The 20,273-nt window shown below is 48.2% G+C and overlaps 1 protein-coding gene across 11 annotated transcripts in view; it reads right to left on the minus strand.

The window, feature by feature from the left end:
- Positions 1 to 855: 855 nt before the first annotated feature.
- tmcc1a (transmembrane and coiled-coil domain family 1a) overlaps positions 856 to 20,273 on the minus strand; it is a 40,496-nt gene continuing 21,078 nt past the window's right edge. For 8 of the 11 annotated variants that reach the window (XM_060045901.1, XM_060045909.1, XM_060045886.1 and 5 more), the window contains 4 exons: positions 6,712 to 6,969; positions 5,586 to 6,274; positions 4,393 to 4,528; positions 856 to 3,583 (listed from right to left, as the gene is read on the minus strand). In XM_060045901.1, the coding sequence (XP_059901884.1) occupies positions 3,269 to 3,583; positions 4,393 to 4,528; positions 5,586 to 6,274; positions 6,712 to 6,969 (1,398 nt within the window). In that variant the 3' untranslated portion in view covers positions 856 to 3,268. The other 3 variants (XM_060045951.1, XM_060045934.1, XM_060045942.1) reach the window with 3 other exon arrangements.

Genomic DNA, 20,273 nt, shown 5'->3' on the forward strand with positions numbered 1-20,273 from the left:
GGTCTGTGCCCCACCAGCACTAGCACCACCAGCACCACCGGCACCGACACCTCCACTAGACGCGCTACTATTTTGACTGATAAGTGCGTCCCTTGTTTATCTTGGCGCGCCGCCATGCGCATCCAATCTGCCAGGGGAGAGTGCTCAGATAAAGCGCACAATTATGACCCCCCCCCTCACACACACACACACACACACACACACACACACACACACACACACACACACTTTAGCAACTAAACCACCAGCACCTTACCACCCGGCACCATGTATCTCATGTGCTTAGGTTTGGGGATCCAGTACGTTTTGAGGGAGATAAGCGGGAGAGATTAGGTATGGTGGGGCTCAGGGCTGTCAGATATCAGATCAGGGCGGAGGTGTGGCTGAGCTCTGCGGGTTGGCTATACACCGAAATCATACATCACAACCGATGGAGGTTGTGAAATAAATTATGACGTGTATACATACATTCGTTTAGGTGCGAATGTATTAGTGTAGTGGTGTTGAGATGTTGATGCCATTTATGTTGAGTTACTGATATCAAGATATGGGTATTACCTAGGCCCAATCAATTATCATGGGAAGAGATCCAGCGTGGACTGCGCAGCTAACAATACAACTAAATTAGTTTACTTGACCACTCTATTTCCCGATAAGATACCCCGCGAGTGGGTGTGACCACACACTTCGCCTTGCTTGGAGAACTGAGGCAAAGCCACTTTAACACATGCAAGGCTTTATACCGCCACCTAGAGGTTTCCTCGCGAACGTGCTGACTCAAGAAAGGGCGCAGCTAAAAATAAAACACACAAAATCTGTACTAATATATATAAAAAAAAACGACAATCCACCATAATTTATTCAGGAATGCACTTTATTTATTCCATACTTAGAAAAGGACATGAGAAGGCACTGGAATGGTTGAACACATCCCTAAACCTGCTGTATCACAGGAGTCACTGCAAGGTCAAACTGGAGGGGGAGGGGGGGGGGTCCAAGGTCAGGCCCACGTCGTCAATGCTCCTCTGCTCCTCACCACGACCACCACACAATGGAGAAGCTCAATAAACACACAGGCCACCGCACGTCTCACTTCAGTGCAAGCGAACCCCACCCGTCCATGTGTGGAGCAACACCTAACGTCGCCGGTGACGAGTCGCTCAGTGAGGCAGAGCCGACGGGGGAACCAGGACCCGAGGGTACCCCCCCCACCCCCGACCGGGACTACCGACTCAAACAGCTATTCCCCTCCCAAGTCTCAATCGGAAAAACACTTCTGCGCCGCCCGCCCGCCCTTTCCCGAACCTGGGTAAGGCTATCTCTGGCCGTGTGCTAAAGTGCGGCTGTACAGTCCAGTCCCGAGTTGTTTTTACCATCTGCTGCTATCTCCCATTGAGCCGCTCATCGAGTGTGTGCAAGTGAACTTCAGAAGAGCGCAGCCATCCTGCCCAGCCCTGCCCTTGAGCAGACGGGGGGGGGGGGGGGGGGGGGCGGAGGATGAGGCCGGGGGTTGAACCTGGGGACTCTCCAGTCAAAGGGTGAAATACACAAACGGGAGAGGTTTACTGACGCGCGCCTTATTCACAGATGGCCAAGTCCATTTTTGTCATGACATTTCAACCACCGCTAATATCTCCCCAAGAGTTTAAGCGTGAAACATTTCTTCAACGTCGTGTCATTTGATTAACGATCAAGGACAACCTCCAATACTCTCTCCTTCTCTCACGCCGAGACGGGCGTCAGATTGGAAACATGAGATGGATTAGACTTTTCTTTTTGTTTTAGTATTTTTTTACACAGGGAGAGCATTTGAAGGATTGGGCAATTTCCTACACACAGACACGCACACACGCGCACACACGTCATACACACACGCACGCGCAAACATGCTCGCACAAACGTACAAACACGCACACACACACACACACACACACATCCAGGGCAGTGTACATCTCAACAGACATGATCACAGATGATATGGAGGAGCAATCCATTCCGTTGCGATTAGAACTGGGAGTGAATAAGCACCAGTGGTGTATAAAGTAGAATATTTCATGTTTTTTTCCCCCCACATTGTGGCTACATACGGCGAGGTCAAAGCAATTGTCCCGGCGATGATACCACCGATGTAGTCCACCCCTACTCTGGCCCGCCTTCACTGTTATTATCATCAAGAACCGATCGCTCTAATCTCTTCCTAATGAGAACATGCAGGTTTGCATGCTTAAATTTTGCACAAGACGGCAGATTTGCTTATGAATTAATAAGCAGTTTCTGGGATCCGACGGTTGTGTGGTAAAAAGTGGTCCATCAAAGCTTCTTCTCCTGTACAAACAGGTCCGCTTTTCATTCATGAGGGTTTCACACTTCATGCCCGTTCTTCAAACAACTCAGTCTCTATTAATTTAAAAGAAAGAAAGAAAGAAAGAAATGTTAAACGGTGCAATCGTTTTTTTTTTTTGTACAAAGAGTAAGGAAGCACAAGGAGTCTCTAGTCATAAAACGCTGAAAAAGTCTTGGTCGTCCTTGATGTACGAGGAAAGGTTCTTCCCGCTGAGGGAAATTCATTTGAATAAAAGGTGGAGGAAAATCTCTGTGAAAATCTTGCAAATGTTCCTTCATCCGAAATTGAAAAGGCATCCATCACGGACGTGCGGGGACTCTGTGTCGAAGGCACCCAGTCGAGGGATCATTACTTCATGCCTTTACAAAAGGGACCACAGACGTGAAATTACCCCACGGATTCCTGACTACGCCCTGGCTCTCGCCGTGCCACGAGAGGGCCATAATGCTACATGGTACTGAATAAAATAACGCTGAAAATAAAATAACATTAGAAAAAAATAAGAATAAATCACAATGTGCTCGATGAAAACTAAAAACAGAATGACGCTGTGTTCTTTGAGGAGTAAGAACACCAAATAGCTCGTCACCTACAATGTAAACACAGTCTCTCCCTTGTGGTGGGGGCAGCCCCCCTTCCCCCCTCGTCTCTCTCTCTGCAGTCCAGACCGGCCCTCCCGCGCGCGTGTGCGTGTGCGCGTGTGTGTGTGTGTGCTCAGCCGATCGGAGCTCGTGTTCGGTGCTGGTCCACAGGGCCCCCCCCCCCCCCCTAAATCAAACGGGCGGGGGGTATATTCTTCTCCTACGCTTAGGGGATCGAAATTGCAACCGAGGGGGGTCGCGCTCCGCCCTCCTTTCCCCGCCGGTGGGTTAGTTTACCGCAGCGTCGCCTCGGCGACGCGGGGGGCTGTGGGGGGCCGTCCCGTCATCTGGGGGGCTGCAGCGCCCGGTGAGTGTACCCCGAGAGCGCGTCCCAGTTCCTCCAGAGGAAGGCCAGCAGCACGATGAGCAGCAGCGTGGTGAGGGAGCGCGTGCGCGTCTTCATCAGCGGCACCACGCAGTTGGCCACGGTGGACACGAACACCAGCAGAACGGCCATGAGGGCCAGCAGCACGTTGATGAGCTTGCCCAGCAGGGTGCGCGCCGTGGCGTTCTCCAGGCCCTCCAGCTGCACCACCTGCTGCTGCTGCTGCTGCAGCTCCATCTTGGAGATCCGCGTCTGGCACGCCTCCAGAGCCTCCTGTTGGGGAGGGACGAGGAGCAACCGCCAGAGGGTTAGACAACCACGCCTACACCGAACACACACACACACACACACACACACACACACACACACACACACACACACACACACACACACACACACACACACACACACACACACACACACACACACACACACACACACACGCGCACTGTCAATGCAAGATGAATTGGATGGCAAAGCACAGCTTTGCCATCCAATTCATCTTGCATTAACAGTGCGTGTGTGTTCGGTGTAGGTGTGGTTGTTGTGCCACCTGGAAGGCCAATCCAGACCCGGAAGCTCTGGGTTGTGTATACCTAGTTCACATTTCTTGTCTTTATTAGCCAAACAAGAGAAACATGGTTGGTACAGGGATTACACACTTAACATAAAGAGGATAACAGCGCCCTCTGCTGCCAGGATGGATAAATGCAGGAAGGTGACTAACGCAAAAAGTTATGCAAAAGTAAGTTTCGTATTACTGTATCGAAAGCTATTGTGGACCGGATTGCGCATGTACTTTATATAGATGCTGTTCCCAAAGCGTTTCCCGTTACGATGAGTCAGGGAGTTTGTATGTTTAAAAACTATTTCATGGAAAATCCCTGGCTGTCCAACTCTGGATTAGAAATTAATGAAATAAAGGACAACATGGGACTTGATATCCTGTGTGTGTGTGTGTGTGTGTGTGTGTGTGTGTGTGTGTGTGTGTGTGTGTGTGTGTGTGTGTGTGTGTGTGTGTGTGTGTGTGTGTGTGTGTGTGTGTGTGTGTGTGTGTGTGTGTTTCCTTCTGCGGTGTATACCTGGATGTCTCTGGCTCTCTCGTAGGACTGGTAGGCGATTTTCTCCTCCATGCTGGCCAGCTCCTGTTTCAAGTTCAGGATCTCATTCTGATGAAGTTCCGTCAGGTCATTCAGCTGCTCCTCCAGACGCTCACACCTAAACACACACACACACACACACACACACACACACACACACACACACACACACACACACACACACACACACACACACACACACACACACACACACACACACACACACACACACACACACACACACACACACACACACACACACACACAGAAAGAAAGAAAGACGTGTGAGGATAATTGGCTTAGAGATGACTCATCTTCTGATCCGACAGACCAATCACAGACAACCATTGGATGTAAGACGGCCAATCACAGACCCTATTAGTAGAAGAAAATAACCTGCGGTCAATGATGAAATGATGAGTGAGGGCAGCGGCGAGCCAGACAGTAGGAAGACAAGTGGAACCGTGACAGAGATACCTTTGATACGACCTCATACTTGTGTGTGCAGTGACAACACGGATTAGTAACGGTGTACTCATCACACGAGAACATAAACAAGCATGCCGCTGTGCGCTACAGGTCAAGCTCAGAATAGACTCAGCCAATCAGAAAGTTTCCCTTTGAAACCAACACAACGTCACAAATGTCTGTATGGGTTGTGGTCCACAGTGGACATGGTCCAAGCAGACCAACTGAAGGGCTTTCTCCCCCTGGGAAAGAAAAGTCTTGTTCCTAGCTGAAGGGTTTAACATTGAGCCTTGTGGTTCTTTTCTTTCACTCATCCGCTGTCTGCTTCTCCTCCTTAGACTGATACTTACACTCATTTCAGTCGGGGAATGTCTACTGTGTTACACCACATAAAAACAGCGTATGTGTGGTTTTCTTAACATTCTCAAAGTACTCCAATAAACAGTAAAACACGACAATAAACACATTTTAACTATGTCCAATCCTCTTCAAGTCACATAGCTGACTTATAAATACTTAGAGGAACACGGCCCGCACACAACGGCCCCGTTCCTTTACCTAACACAAGGACTAGAAATAAGTACCCGATTCGACAACAACATATCTTCAGGTCATGAAGACGGTTTAAGTAAGGTACAAGTCTTCACTCTGACACAACCGTGGATCACGAGTGACCCCCGGCCCCCAGCCTCCGGCTCCCCGCGTACCTGAAGCGCTCCTCCTGCAGGGCCTGCATCACCACCGCGTGGTCCCTCTGGTAGTGGCTCTTCAGGCCCTCCAGCTTCTCCTCCAGCCGCGTCTGGCCCACCCTCAGGTCCTGCACCTCCTGCAGCAGCAGGTCCAGGTTGGAGCTCTGGCTCCTCTCCAGGGTGATCCCCTTGGAGCTGGGCGGGCCCCCGGGGGCCCCCGTGACGCTGTTGGCCCCGGCGGAGCCCGACGTGGCGCTGGAGCAGTCCTCCTCGCTGCCGTACTTGGGGCTGGAATGGTAGTGGTGGCCGACGCTGCCCAGCGAGCGGCCCCCCGCCCCGGCGGCCCCCTCCTCCCCGGCCGCCGTGGGGGGCTCCTCCATGGAGGCGAGGTTGTCGGCGCTGCCGAACTTGTTGCGGATCAGGGAGGCGATCTCCCGCGGCTTGGAGACCACGGCGCCGGCGGCCGAGTGCGTGGCGTGGGAGATGGTGGACAGGCCCCCCTTCACGCTGTCCACCACGCCCCCGCTGAAGCCCGTCACCTTGGCCCCCACGTCCTTCAGGCCCTGCTGCATGTCCCGCAGGACGTCCTTGGGCTGCCGGGGGATGCCGTTGTGCTCCACCTCCCGCAGCTTGCGGTGGTAGTGCTCCAGCTTCCTCTGCAGCTGCTGGATGGTCTGCGCAGACTTCTGGTTCTTCTTCTCAAAGACCTGGAATAAGAGGGGAAAAAACCATTGGTCGGGCTGATCTGCCTCGATGTGATCGGTATGGCATTATAGCGTCACCCTTCTTCGTGGGATACGAGAATCGATACACTTGCGCCCCAAACATTTTTTTTTTCCCTTTTCCCCATATATAAATATATTAACAACATCTGAAGACTCCGTTTGGACCATGAATAAGAGGCAACATCCATTACTTTAGCTTTTCTCATTGTCATTTCGTTTTCATATTTAGACATAATATATCCTGATATATCGGTAGATCGAGGATTGTCTCACAATGTGTTGATTGTCGCAGAATCGCACTGTGATCGGTACCGCGGGCCGTGTATCGGTTCTGAGATGTCTCGATGCTGAAACGTTTTCACGCGGTCGCGGGGGGACTCCGCATAAGAGGGCCAGACGAGGCGCGGCGCCTCCCGTACCTGCTTGATGCGTGAGCTCTGCTGCTTGTCGGCGTTGTTGGCCAGCTTGAGGTACTCGGCCACGTTGTCGTCCCGGGCCGTCTGCTCGATCTTGATCTGCTCCGTGAGCTTGAGGATCTTCTGCTGCAGCTGGGCGATGGCCTGCTTGGTGCGCTGGGGGTCCGGCGTGGCGTCCTCGGCCCCCGCCAGCGCTCCGTCCGCCCCGCACGACAAGCCCAGCGGGGACTGGGCCAGGCCGCCGGCATCCAGCCGGTCGATCTGGAGACGGGAAGGAAGGGGATGTTAGGAGATGTATTTTTGTTCTGCTGACAGGCCGTAAACAGGGCCTCTCGTGACGGGGAACAGCGGTGGAGGGTGTTACTGTGGGGCAAAAGGAGACGAAAAAGAAGTAAGATCCCAGTTCCTTCGGTGGAATGGATACCTATCAGTTTCTGTGAGAAATGAAAATGAAAATATCGCAAATCATTTTCGTTAAACACCTCCCCCCGGACCCACCCACACCCACACCCACACACACTGTGTTTAGAAAAACTGTACAGTATTTACAGTGCAGTTGATTCAATTAAAATCAATTAATTAGCATTAAACAGTATACGGACAGAGGTGCAGCTATAATCAAGCCCCTCAGAAGAGAGAAGACAAATCAATAAGAAGATAGGACAGTGGATCCATATCGACCTCTGCCAACGTCTGACAATCCCAAGCAAAAGCCAAGACTCCATATATGGTAATACAGGTGTTTTACGCATCCGCCTCAATGCTTGGTTTAGTGGCTGCCAAAAAATGAGTAATATGATGACAAGCGCCTCTGTTGACAAATCAAAGCTCACGGTATCAGGTAAAAAAAAAAAGTGGTATTATTATGATAATCTTATCAGACAGGTCAATCTTCAGAAATAAGACTTCGCACACGCAGCAGGCAATATACACATGTGATATCTGTCATTAAAAAATAAATAAAGCAGAGCGCATCGCGTCTCACCTTCCCATTCCGCAGGCGAAGCAATTGTTCCCAATGCATTTTCTCCAAAGAGATTTTATACTTCCCACTTTCATCAATCGGGCGAATTCTGTTAAAAATCATTAAATTGATAGGCACGAACCCCGAGCCGTGTGTTGCCCGGCTGCCGGTTGTGCTCCAACTGACTCCTGCCCGTCGGGAGTCTTCAGCCTCACCTGAAACCGTCTCCCCTCGCGTTTGTTTGGCTCCGCCCACAACTCGTCTACTCGCTCTAAACTGAAACTAGGTGACATCATCCTCTGAGTTCGAGTCAAACGCCAATCGTTGTTATCCGCTCGTGCTCGCTCCCTTAAATATAGCTCCTAGGCAAGCCAAATGGCAACATCCGGGAACTAATTAGAAGTTAAGTCAATGTGTTGATAATAAATAATGATTTAACGGTCATCGTTTCCACCAAAAAGAAATGATCACAGACATGCCGTTATCATATCCCCGAGCTAGCGTTCTCTCGGTGGGTCTATCACTGGAAGTTTTACAAAGAAGCGCTGATATAACCCGAAATTCATCGCAACCTTATCTTTTTTTTAGTATCCTTTGAGACAAAAATGTACTCGATCCAGTTGGACATGACTGTTACAGGGCACTGTGTATTATATATGTGAGGTTTGACTTGAACTTTGTCTCTTGAGTGGCCAGCCAAAAGAAAGTCTTGGCACAGAACAAGAATAACCAGTACCGTTCACAATGCGCGCCTCCCTGCCGAGGGCAGTGTGATACTGTCTGCATCTGGGCTGATCTACGAATATCTAAAGTGGGACTGCTGCTACGACACTGCCTATTTTCAACGGTGTTTCTGAAACAACCCCTTAGTCTTACAAAACAATTAAAATCTTCGATTACAGGAAACTTGACTTGACTTGAGCAAATTATACTGTTTCTCGATGCCAATTAATAATATGTCTCTAGGTAGACAATACATACTGCAGTATATGATCAAAGGTCGTGGACTAATTTAAAGGAGGAATTTAAATGACACACCTAATCAATGTGGTGGTCTCCTGAAGAGCAAGAAATAGATAAAAGGGTGCAAAGGAACACTGTTGATTACTCTGCACTGCAAACAAGTTAACCCTTTACCAGCTTCTGATAAGATGGGGCGGCTCACAGACAGACACATTACAATCATACTAGTTTGGTTTGACAGCATGATAAACATACATTAAGCAGAGTTACGTACAACTAACGTAACAATGAGCCCACACAGACACACACATCCATGATAAAAATAATCCATCAGGTATGTTCGTCAGGGTGTAGGTTTGTTTCATCCAGCAATGTGTATGTATTCCCTGTCATTGGCTTAAGGTCTCACTGCCAAACAGGTTCCATTGAAATATGAGACCATGATGTCATGTTGGCATAGCTCGATAATGGCTCATGTCCAGCCATGCTTTCGATGGACATCATTCCCAGCAACGGAGATGGCTTCATATTTGTAAATGTGTCTGTGACAGAGTCAGCTGAAGGGGGACATGTAATTTATCAGAGTGATTACAGCTGAACATGTTTATTTGCTGAGCCATTATCAGGAAGGAGAAGAAGAAACTTGACACAAACACACACACAGAAACCCGCACAGATAGACACACAGACACATACACATAGACTTAGGCAGAGTTTTCTCTCTTCTAAGCTTGTGTCTGTCTGTCGGCCTGATGGGTTTGGCTGTGCAACCGTCTGTAAAGCAGAGGGAGCTCCCATCCACAGGAGGCCTGTTCAAAGCCTATCCAAGCCTTTGCAGACAGACCAATTGACAAACATCTCAAATGAACAGGCATTTGTCCACCATTCTCTGTTATGAGACCACCATTCTCTGTTATGAGATGTGTGCTCTATACGTGCAGTTGTATGTCAAACACAGTTGACATACTAGAGGCGGTTCACCATGTTGTGTGCTCCCGCATTCGCACACACCCTTATGCACATTTGCACACACCGATGTGCACACCCACACGCACCCACACGCACACACACAGACACACAGTTACATAGAACTTATTCAATAGCTAGTTTTAAGTACAATGTTACCGTTGAAGGCGATGATCTAAATTATTGAAATACTTGCTTATTGTTTGCAATGACAAGAGAGCACCACAATACAATTAATCATATTAATACAATAATAACAGCGTCAACTAGAAGCCGGATTTCAACATCAACAATTAATTATTTTGCGAAAGGAAGTGTAACATAGCATCTTATACAGGAGGTTGACGCAACCCTCTGGCATTAGCTCTTTCCTCAAAACCTGTGCCTGAAGTTTTGTGTATCACACGTATGATAATGAAAGCATGAAAATATTTAATTATAATTTAGTTATACTTATGGTTTTTAAATAAGTTATAGCAACTTTTACTAACAATTCATAAAAAACAATCAACAATTATGCAGAATAATTGGTGGATAAATGATGTCACTGTATAAAATGCTAGATTTCATCAGCTTTCGTTATTGTTGGCAAAGGAGTTGAAGCAGATCAGCAGGTGGAGGGATAAGACCTGTATCATGCTGATGATCATCTTTCCATTGGCATATCTTGCACGCAGTAGAATAGTGTGGCATTTATTATTCCAATGAACTCTCATTAAATTGATTGACCTCCTCGAGAAAAAACATAACAACGGCGACACAGCAGATGCCCAGCCATGCATCAATTAAAAATTATACAATGTAATTATAAATGTAGATCAATATCATGAGAGAAAAACAATTATTATGATTTCAGGTCAAGTTAGTTTTAAACCATTTTGAAAGTGGATATTATTAGAAAGTGCTACTGTGAGAGCGTTGGCCTTGATCTGTAGAGACATAAATATTGAGGCGTGAAAACAAGAGGCGACCTCAAACCCTGACTCTCAAACGCTTGTCATCGGGGAAGTAAAATCCATCTATTATTAATATTTGTTCATGTTTTTAATAATACTACTTCACTATGAATAAATAAAAAAGATGAACATCTTAAGAGATCCTGTGTTGTTGTTGATACCAAGTCACAGTTACAGTATACGCTCTCTCTCTCTCCCTTTCTCTCTCTTTTTCTCCACTCTCTCTCTGTCTCTCTCTTTGATAAATGTCAGCTATAATTGTATGCATTGCCTGAATCACAGTTACCATAAAGTGCAATAAAGCTTAAACCCATTAGCCTTTTTTATTATATTTACCTTGTCAGTTAACTCGCCTCTGACTCCGGTCGAGTGCCTTTGAGCTTCCTGTACCTCCGGCTCCAGTTTCCCTCTGCGAGGTGCCGGCGACATACATCCACAGGGGATACTGTGACACCCCATCTCATTCTGGGAACGAGTCCCCGCCACCCCGGCCCCCCCCCCCCCCCCCCCCACCCACCTACCCAGCACCCCCGCTCAGTGTCGCATTACGCCCTTCTAAGAAGTGGTGAAAAGCTGAAGAGGTGATTCATCTCTGTGTGCTGCTGCTCTGCTGCCTGGAGCCGCCGGGAAGCCACGGCTCAGCCTTTTATTGTCGGTACAAGACAGAGCATGAGATGAAATGGCTGCGGCACAAAGAACGGCCTCCAGGAGGGTCTTGGTCGTTTGGATTCTTGGCCTCAGCCCGTCGCGCACCGCAGGGCCATTGGTTCTGCTGTCCGAGCGGACGGAGAAGTGGCCCCTGATTGGTTGTCTGTGTGATTCTCAGCCGTCCTCTCTCCATTCTCACTGCCTCTGTCCTCGCCGTGAACCGCTCTCTCTCTCGCCGCGGGGCCGCGTCATCGCTGACTGCCTGAACTTCAAACCATCTGATTAGCCGGGGCGATCTTTGACCGATTCTGATCATTAATGTCAGTGCATAACTCAACATGATGATAAAAGTGGACTTATCACAAAGTCTGTTCAAAAACTGATAAAACGAACAAGTGTAGGTTATTGCCTCGGCTAAGGCTAAAACATGAGCACTTGTGATTCATTCATCCCATGTCTCAGATTATTGAGAGCAAGGCAGAGTGGGTGAGAATCAAATAAAGTGTCAGAGACAATATGGGAAGATAGTAGAAGATACTTTCAGACGTTTAAAACCACCCCCCCCCCCCATGATTTTTACAGCCATAAATATTTAAATCATACAAACAAAGAGTTATGTTGAACAAGTCTCAGTATTCTGGCAGAAACCCAAATACTTTTTTTATCGTTATGTTATTGGAAAATGTTTAGCAATATCAATCCTCCATCCAACCTCCCATTCATCTCCCTTTTCCTTTTTTACTCAAAATATTTTACTCCTTGATAGTCCCCCCTGACTGTGCCAAATTTACTAGAGCAGACTTTGACACTGACAAAAAAAAAGAGGAATACAGCCTTTTGAGCTTCATTAATGAGATTCTGACCAGCAACAATGAAGCCTATTCAGCAGCCTTGGAATATTACATAACTGTGTGTAGCACTGAGCAAGAGACACTTAAAAACACAAATGAACACACACTAACGGTAGTACTAATAACCTTTAAAACCCACTAAATCTTCCTCACACACACACACACACACACACACACACACACACACACACACACACACACACACACACACACACACACACACACACACACACACACACACACACACACACACACACACACACACACACACACACACACACAGACTGCAGTGCCTACTACTAACTGACACCACAGTAAACACACACCAGCAACTTGGCTCCAGGACAACTTAACCCTACATGGCTTGCAAAGGAGGCCCAATCCGGCCACCGCAGATCCCTTAAGTCCCCGTGAGAACAACACAAAACCCCACTTAAACCCAGGCCGTTGGTCAGCCAGCTCTAAGGTTACACAACACAGCCCCGCTCTTCATGGAGGACTTACAACCAACCGGATTCGTCACAGGTATGGTAACCTCATCACGTGATCGATGAGGGAACAGATGCGCTCCTTGTGTTGTGTAATGTATATGATATACATGTGATATGTCTTTATGGTTCTTTAAATACAGAGGGATACAATCAAATCAACTGTAATTTCTCATCATAGTGCTGGCATGGAATGATAGATTATCTGTCGTTTTAGGGTAAAACATCCTAAAAAATGCAACAATTTATATCTTGGTAAAACAATCATGTTGTGTGGTGTTTTTTGAAAACACACAAACCACACACACACACACACACGCACGCACGCACGCACGCACGCACGCACGCACGCACGCACGCACGCACGCACACGCACACACACACACACACACACACACACACACAATTCACAGGTGGAGACTCACAGTAGTGGGAGGTGTGGCAGAGGTAGGTGGTGGTGCAGGGGGCTCGGCAGTTATCAGATTGAGGATGACATCCATGTCTGGGACGAGTCATGCAAACAGCCCAGCCTCTCAGTCTGACTGTCTGTCTGTCTGTCTGTCTACCTCACCGTCTGTCCGTCCCCTCAGGGCAGCAGCAGAAATGTGGAGCAGGAAGATAAGATAGTTGCAGCAGAAGACCTCCCATGACCCCTGGACCCACTGGAAGAAAAACAGACCCTACTGGATACAAAGTCCTGCAGACAATAGGCCCATCCACTCAACCCGGGATTCCTGCGACCAGAAGACACCCCACTGAAGACGCAGCTCTACTATGACAGTGAGGAGACCCAATGTCTGGACCGGGGCGGGATGATGAAATGTCCGGAGAATTCATAGAGAGCGCTCCCCGGTGCACTTCCAGCAGTGAACCGTGGCCCTCCCTGCCGGGTTCAGGGGCGGGGCTTGCTAGACGCTAGCCACAACCAGCTGAGGAGCTAACTCCTATCAGCCAATCCTCAGAGTCCGTGCGGACGCTGCACACACACACACACACACACACACACACACACACACACACACACACACACACACACACACACACACACACACACACACACACACACACACACACACACACACACACACACACACATTCCGCAGCGGGTCAGCACATAGAGCCTACTGAGTGGGTATGACAAGGGCAGCCCCCAGAGAGAGACGAAAAAAGTGTCTGAGCGGGTCTGAGTGAACGTGGGGTGACGTTAGGGAGTGAGCGAGGGCGGTGGAACCCAATGTCCGTACCGAGACGAAGTGGAACTCACTGTTGGCAGGGGAGCAATGTTCTGAAAGTTTTCAAAAATCCTCTGAGAGAAGGAGAGAGAAAGAGAGCGAGAAAGAGAGAGAGGGAGAGAGAGAGAGAGAGAGAGAGAGAGAGAGAGAATAATGGGCGGATGTGAAGAAAGAGAGAGGGCAGAGGGGAGGCAACAGCCCCCTAGGAGCTGTCACTGAGTGGGAGGAAGTAAGGAAAGAAAGGGAGAAAAGGGGGAGGTAGTGGGTGAGAGAATCGCAGAGCGGGGGCTTAGATGAGGACGAGGAGGAGAGGGGGGGGGGGGGGCTGGTCTTTTCATCTTTTGGGAGTTTCTAGGCCAGTTCAACTCCAGATCGGTGGCCAAGTGCATGCGGTTAAAGCTCATGAAGGAGACAAGGAAAAAAGAATCCTTAATTTCCCTCCTTTCAATTATCACTCGCAGCTTGATTGTCAGCGCCAATCAGCTTCCAGCGAGTCATAGTGCTGGGATGAATAACCCCCCATAGCTTGCGTAGGGGAACCGACGGGCTTAGAAGCTCTGGTAATAACTCAGCATACCTCACAGGACCCAAGCAATTAGCCTTCTGCCTAATGAGCCATCTTGTATTTTGGACTCAGCGCTCCGTGCTGCTACATAAGCTGCTATACGTGCTCTCTGAGTCCCTGCAGAAGTTCCTTGAGTCATATGGATGACGTAGGAGGAAAGATTCTGTTAAAACCATTAAAACAACCGTGTTTACTCAGAGATTAACCCTCTTTACAGATTACACATATGATGACTGATGGCTTGCTTGTGTAAATGTTACGTGTACATGACATTCAACAGGCAATTATCACCCGCTATAGGAACGTTTGTGGTATATCCTTTGCATTAATCACAACCTTAATAAAACCTATTTTAGAAGAAGCAAAGGGCAGCACTCGGGGGGGCTGTGGGAGGGAGGGAGGGGGAGGGGGGCTACCGATGTGAGGAAAGGAATCCTTATACAAGATCTCTTACACAAGAAGTGCTTCAAAACACATAAATATATGCATTTAGACACGTACATTTCCGCAGTCCCTTGCTGTGGACTAAAGAAAACACTCAGTTGTCGTTATACTGGCCATCACTAATTCTGCCATTTTATCACCGGCCGCCATCAACAGGCCCCATTCAACCAGCTCTGTCCAGGACATTTAACATTTCAACTGAATGAACTCTTCAAGTGCATGTGTTGTCTCCCCAGGGAAACTGAGTTAGCTGAAATACATGCAGGGCTCTCAAATGGCACACACACACACACACACACACGCACGCACGCACACACACACACACACACACACACACACACACACACACACACACACACACACACACACACACACACACACACACACACACACACACACACACACACACACACACACACAAACACACCAAAATACAAAGACACTGCACCATATAAAAGCAAATGACATTTGCTGAAAGTAATGTGCCTTGTTCCTTAGAATCCGCTCTACGGCCATTGAAAGACCGTCATTCCTGCTTCGGGTATTAAGTAAAAACATCTCCTCACCGGTGATCTCATCTACCCATAACCTGTCATTCAGGGACTCTCCGGGGTCCGGGCGGGCCCCGGTAGGGCCCCGGGCCTCATGGAGACCGCATTCCATAGTAGCATGCCTTTTAAACATTCTCCAAATTGCCGAGCGGCTCCGCAAGCGGTGACTGGAGGGGGGCAGAGTGGGAGGTAGAGTGGGAGGTAGAGTGGGAGGTAGAGTGGGAGGTAGGAGCTGGGGGCGTGGAGAGAGAGACGCACCGCAGACGGTCTCCGGAGAGGGGCCGCCGTACCTCGTCGTCGGCCTCCCTGGCTGAGATTACAGCCCAGGATGGATGAGCGCTGATGAGGAGCAGACGATAGCACACTCGCGACGACGCTGGAGGCCGGGAGCGTCCACAGACGCCACGCTCACATTCCACTAGTTAGGCTCCCCTGGGCTCAAAGCAACCTCCCTGGACGGAGCACAAAGCAACGGAGAACGGCTCGCACGCCGGGTGTGTGTTCTGCTCATTATCTGATGGAATGTATTACGTTGCCAGGAACTGCAGTCGATATGATACACATGAGCATCTGGGGACGGCTATAGATATGTGTCCAAACAAGGTAGAAGAATATCTAGATTTCCAAAAGGATTTATGTCAAACACTAAATACTAACACTTATAAATAACTAACTTATTTAGTAAAGTAAAGTCTCCCGTGGATATTAATACGCAAAAACTTTTTAGGTTGAGGGAGTTCCAAACAAATATATACACATTAAAAGGGTTAGCAAATATCTTTTGACAAATGTCATCCAGTGGAAGAAACAAGCAGTCCCAGCTAGTGGAGCAAACCCGAGCGGGGCTGCTTATTGTTATTCAGAGGAGCGAGGTCACTCCCAGCAGCCCCGCCAGAACATTCTGGGAGAGTCTGGGGACCCGAGGCTGGGGTGAGCAACATACAGTCTGCAACAAAGAGCCAGGACTGAAAACTGAAAGATATGCCAAACGCACTAGGTAGGGGAGACATAGATATAGACACAGGAAGGAGGAAGAGGATGTAGGCACAGAGGATGCATCGGGTTCATGGGAACATTTAAATCTGAGTCCAAAGTCAGCTGAACCAGTGGGAATATAGATTTTAGTGTTTCGCCTTTCCTGTGTTTAGTTACCATAGCACCATAGCAAGGGCTGGATTGCAATTTCTCGATGAATCAGCTTACCTTTGAAGATTTTGAATGAAAAGCTGTGTTGGTATGGTTATAATTGTATTTTTTCTGCAGACATTAAAAAAAAAAAAAAAAAAGTACAACAGATACATAAACATAATAGTCTTACATATGTTCTAGCTGCCTTTGATAAAACAGTTTGGCCCAGTTTGACTTATTACTAACATACAGCTATGGTTTAGAGGGAAGAAAATCCCATAAGAACACAGGGTGATGCCTGCAATAGTTGCAGCACGGCCTGCCAGTGTAACCAGTTATGTAAAGAGGCAGAAGAGGAGCAAAGGCTTTGTTTGTTCGGCACTGAGGATGATTCAATCCTGCGAGAGGAGCCCGGCTGGTGGGGACAGGGCCCCACTGAACAACAGCCAATAGACGGAAGCCTGGCCCTCCCGCCCCGTCCCATTCCTAGCGGTCCAAACCCCTATGTTCCACTTCCTGTCCGGATCAATGGAGCCTATTAGCAGTTACATAAACCGTTGGGCACTTCTGCTATGGAGGCCCTGCCGGGGCTGGAGAGGTCAGAGAGTGTGAAGGGGTCTCCGTGGCCAACCCAAACACGATAGTAACAACACAGAAGGGCCAACATACAGCCATACTGTTATGACTGGGCTGGGTTGCATTCCTTGGCCGGTGGCAAAATAAGGTGAAGGATTGTATTGCTGTATTATTGGCACGGCTATTGTTTACATCTTACCCAGCCGGTTCTGCAATATGGAGACACAAAGGGGACTATTTCAAAATGGCAGCCCTGGCTGTGTCCGGTTCTGTACATTACACATAGTGCTGACAGCCTTTTCATTGCCAGGGGGCTGCAGAGATTTATGACAATCGCTGCTTACATTTGGTCCCCAGTGTGTTTGGCGTTTCCTCACTTTACGATCAGATATTGACCTCACAACTGGGACTGAGGTCAGACAAGGCAAAGAAAGATACGACACTGAGTAAATTAGGGATTAGGGACGGTGCCATTTGGTACTGTGTGAAGAAGGAGAGAGTGCAGTGTACAAATCAAATAACTTAAACCATGGTCCACGGTTTAAGCTGTGGTCCGGGGAGTCTTTCCTTGGCCTTTAGAAGGCTCAGGGGTGGTGGCTTTGTGAAGCTCTTTCAGACTGCAGCTGGGATTGTGGGCTACAGAAACATTCTACTTGAAATAAAGTCAAATGACGTTTTGACCAATGGGGAGGATATCAAATGCCACTACGAGGTGGATTCACATCACATCCTGTGCGCTGACCTTCTTGCCAGGATTAGGAGTATGTCTCTGTAAAGTTCATACATCACTAAAACCAAAACCAGTAGAACCAGTAGGCCTTTGATTAAAAGGTGAACTCCCGTGACGCCCTGGTGGTTCATCGGGTAGAGCGCTTACCATTAAGGTCTATTCCTTACATCAGCGACCGGGGTTGGATCTCTGCCCGCGGTCCTTTGCTGAATGTCTTCCCCTCTCTCTCCCATACCTTTCTGTCTTACTCTACAATACAAAGGGACAAAACCTTCAAAAATAAAAAAATAGAAAAAATAGGTGAACTGGGTGAAATCGGTTATGATTGGTGTGTATTGGTATTATAGCTGTACACACTGATCATGATAAAATAGCTATTGGCCTCTGGGAAGAAAAATGTCAAATGTATTTTTAGAAAGTCTTATTGATCTTCAGTGAAGAAATGAAAGCGCCAGGTCAAGAGAGAGAACGGTGAAACTGAAAGTAGGATGCCACACTGCATTCCAAATGCACTTTCCTTTTTACCCATTTAATTAGAAATTACCCATCTGAACCTAATCTGCCCCAAACCCAAACCTGTAGTTCCCCCCCGTTTTCATGATGTCATTCCTCAGTTGTAAAACAGCTCTATTTGTTTTTATCTTCTTTTCTGTAATGTTGTGTGGTTCTTTGTGTAGCCTGTCTCAGTATAATAGCTATGGCCCATTTAATTTGCATATTTAGGTGAATTTTGCCCAGACATCACTTCTTCACCTGCCCTTAGGGTGAAATCTCTGCCACCTTGATAAAATACATTCCAATGCAAAAGGGTTTGTTAGGAAAACCAATCAGATAAGGGCCAGATAAGGACACTGTTAGACTTGCAGGATACGCATATCCTGCCCAACAACAAGAAAACATCTGGGGAGTGACCGACTGTGCTGCAGTAGAGGTAAGGATTGAAGATACGATATTAAGGTGATGCAGTTATACGTATCATCCACCAGGGGGAGCTGTAGCCCAAAACTATTCTAACGATGGCGCACATTTGGAACTAAACATGAGCAATCTTTTTTTGTGTCATCACCACTGGTCTGTGTGCTGCCATGGTGTGCTGTGCCTCCGCCATTTCCTGACACATTCTTGGTTTTTAGGATATTCCTGCGCCATATTTACCGCCAAAAGCGACGCAAATGATAATTAGCCCATGGTTGACACCGTGGCTTAGTGTCCAGAAACAGCAAAAAAGGGAATCTAGGGACAAGCTGGGTAGTGGAGGTCAGAAGCTATGGCAGCCAGCAGTCAATTAGCCTAATACAGTAAGACAAGATAATAAATACGTTGAATAAATGAAGATTAAAAAAGAAACACTGAAGAACCTCAACCCATTGCAAAATCAAGCCCAAGAGACTTGCTGTGCTGGATCGATGAGGAGATCCATTTACCTTGAGATGACATCATCCAAGAAACCGAATGCAGGATTCCTATTGGTGGATGAGCATGTGTATAATAGGCCTCACTGTGATTCGTTGCCGGACAGAACGCGACAAACCCCTTGGCGACGCAATTCAAACGCATGTGTGTGTGTGCGTGTACGTTTCTGTGAGCTTGTATTGATGCAAACACATGTGTGTGTGTGTGTGTGTGTGTGTGTGCGTGCACACCCCTGTGGCTGTAACTGGGTCAGTGGGGCAGAGCTGCGCATTGGCGACCCGTCGCCTCATCTATAATTCATCTGACTCACTCAATTATAAAGACAGCGAGCAGGGAGTGGCAGACGCAGTGTCACGGGGCGGTCCCCATCTCGGTGGGTCGCTCACCCTCGTCTATCTCTCTATCTCGCTGTAACTCTCTCAACCATGTCTTTCTCTCGAGCTCTCTGTATCTCTCTCACCCTTGTCTCTCACTATCTCTCTGTATCTCTCTCACCTTTGTCTCTATCTCTACCTCTTTCTCCATCTCTCTGTATCTCTCTTACCCATGTATCTCTCCCTATCTCTCTCTCTGCCTCGCTCTGTCTCTCTGATTCCTTCTCCCTCCCTCCTCAGTCTTTTTTGTCCTAGTAGGAAGAATATAGAGGCTACTGTTTCGAGAAGCAGCACTGTAAGGCAGTATTCAGTAGAGCATCCGTTGAGGCTCCCTGTCAAGTGGGTTGGCTGCTGTTGCAAAAAGGCAATCTTTGCTCAAGTCACTGGAGAAGCGGTCTGGGGCCGGAGCCCGCTGTCCTGGAAACAGACATGTGGGTAAAGGGTGAGAGCAGGCCGAGTGGCTGTCCAAATATGCGGCAATCCAGGCAACGGCTGTGAAAACAGCGCAGGCTGCGCGGACAGACACACACACGCACACACACACACACACGCACACGCCGGGGTTGTGCACGGCGGCCCTGCAAACACAATCGCAGGCCCACAGGCGGAAATAAACGCGAGGAAGAAGAGGAAGGGACACGCCGACATGTACACACTGCATGCTCACACATACACATGTCCATGCACCCACCCACACGGAGCGACAGAGGAATGAC

The sequence above is a fragment of the Gadus macrocephalus genome, chromosome 1 (genome assembly GCF_031168955.1).
Source record: "Gadus macrocephalus chromosome 1, ASM3116895v1".
Lineage (NCBI taxonomy): Eukaryota > Metazoa > Chordata > Actinopteri > Gadiformes > Gadidae > Gadus > Gadus macrocephalus.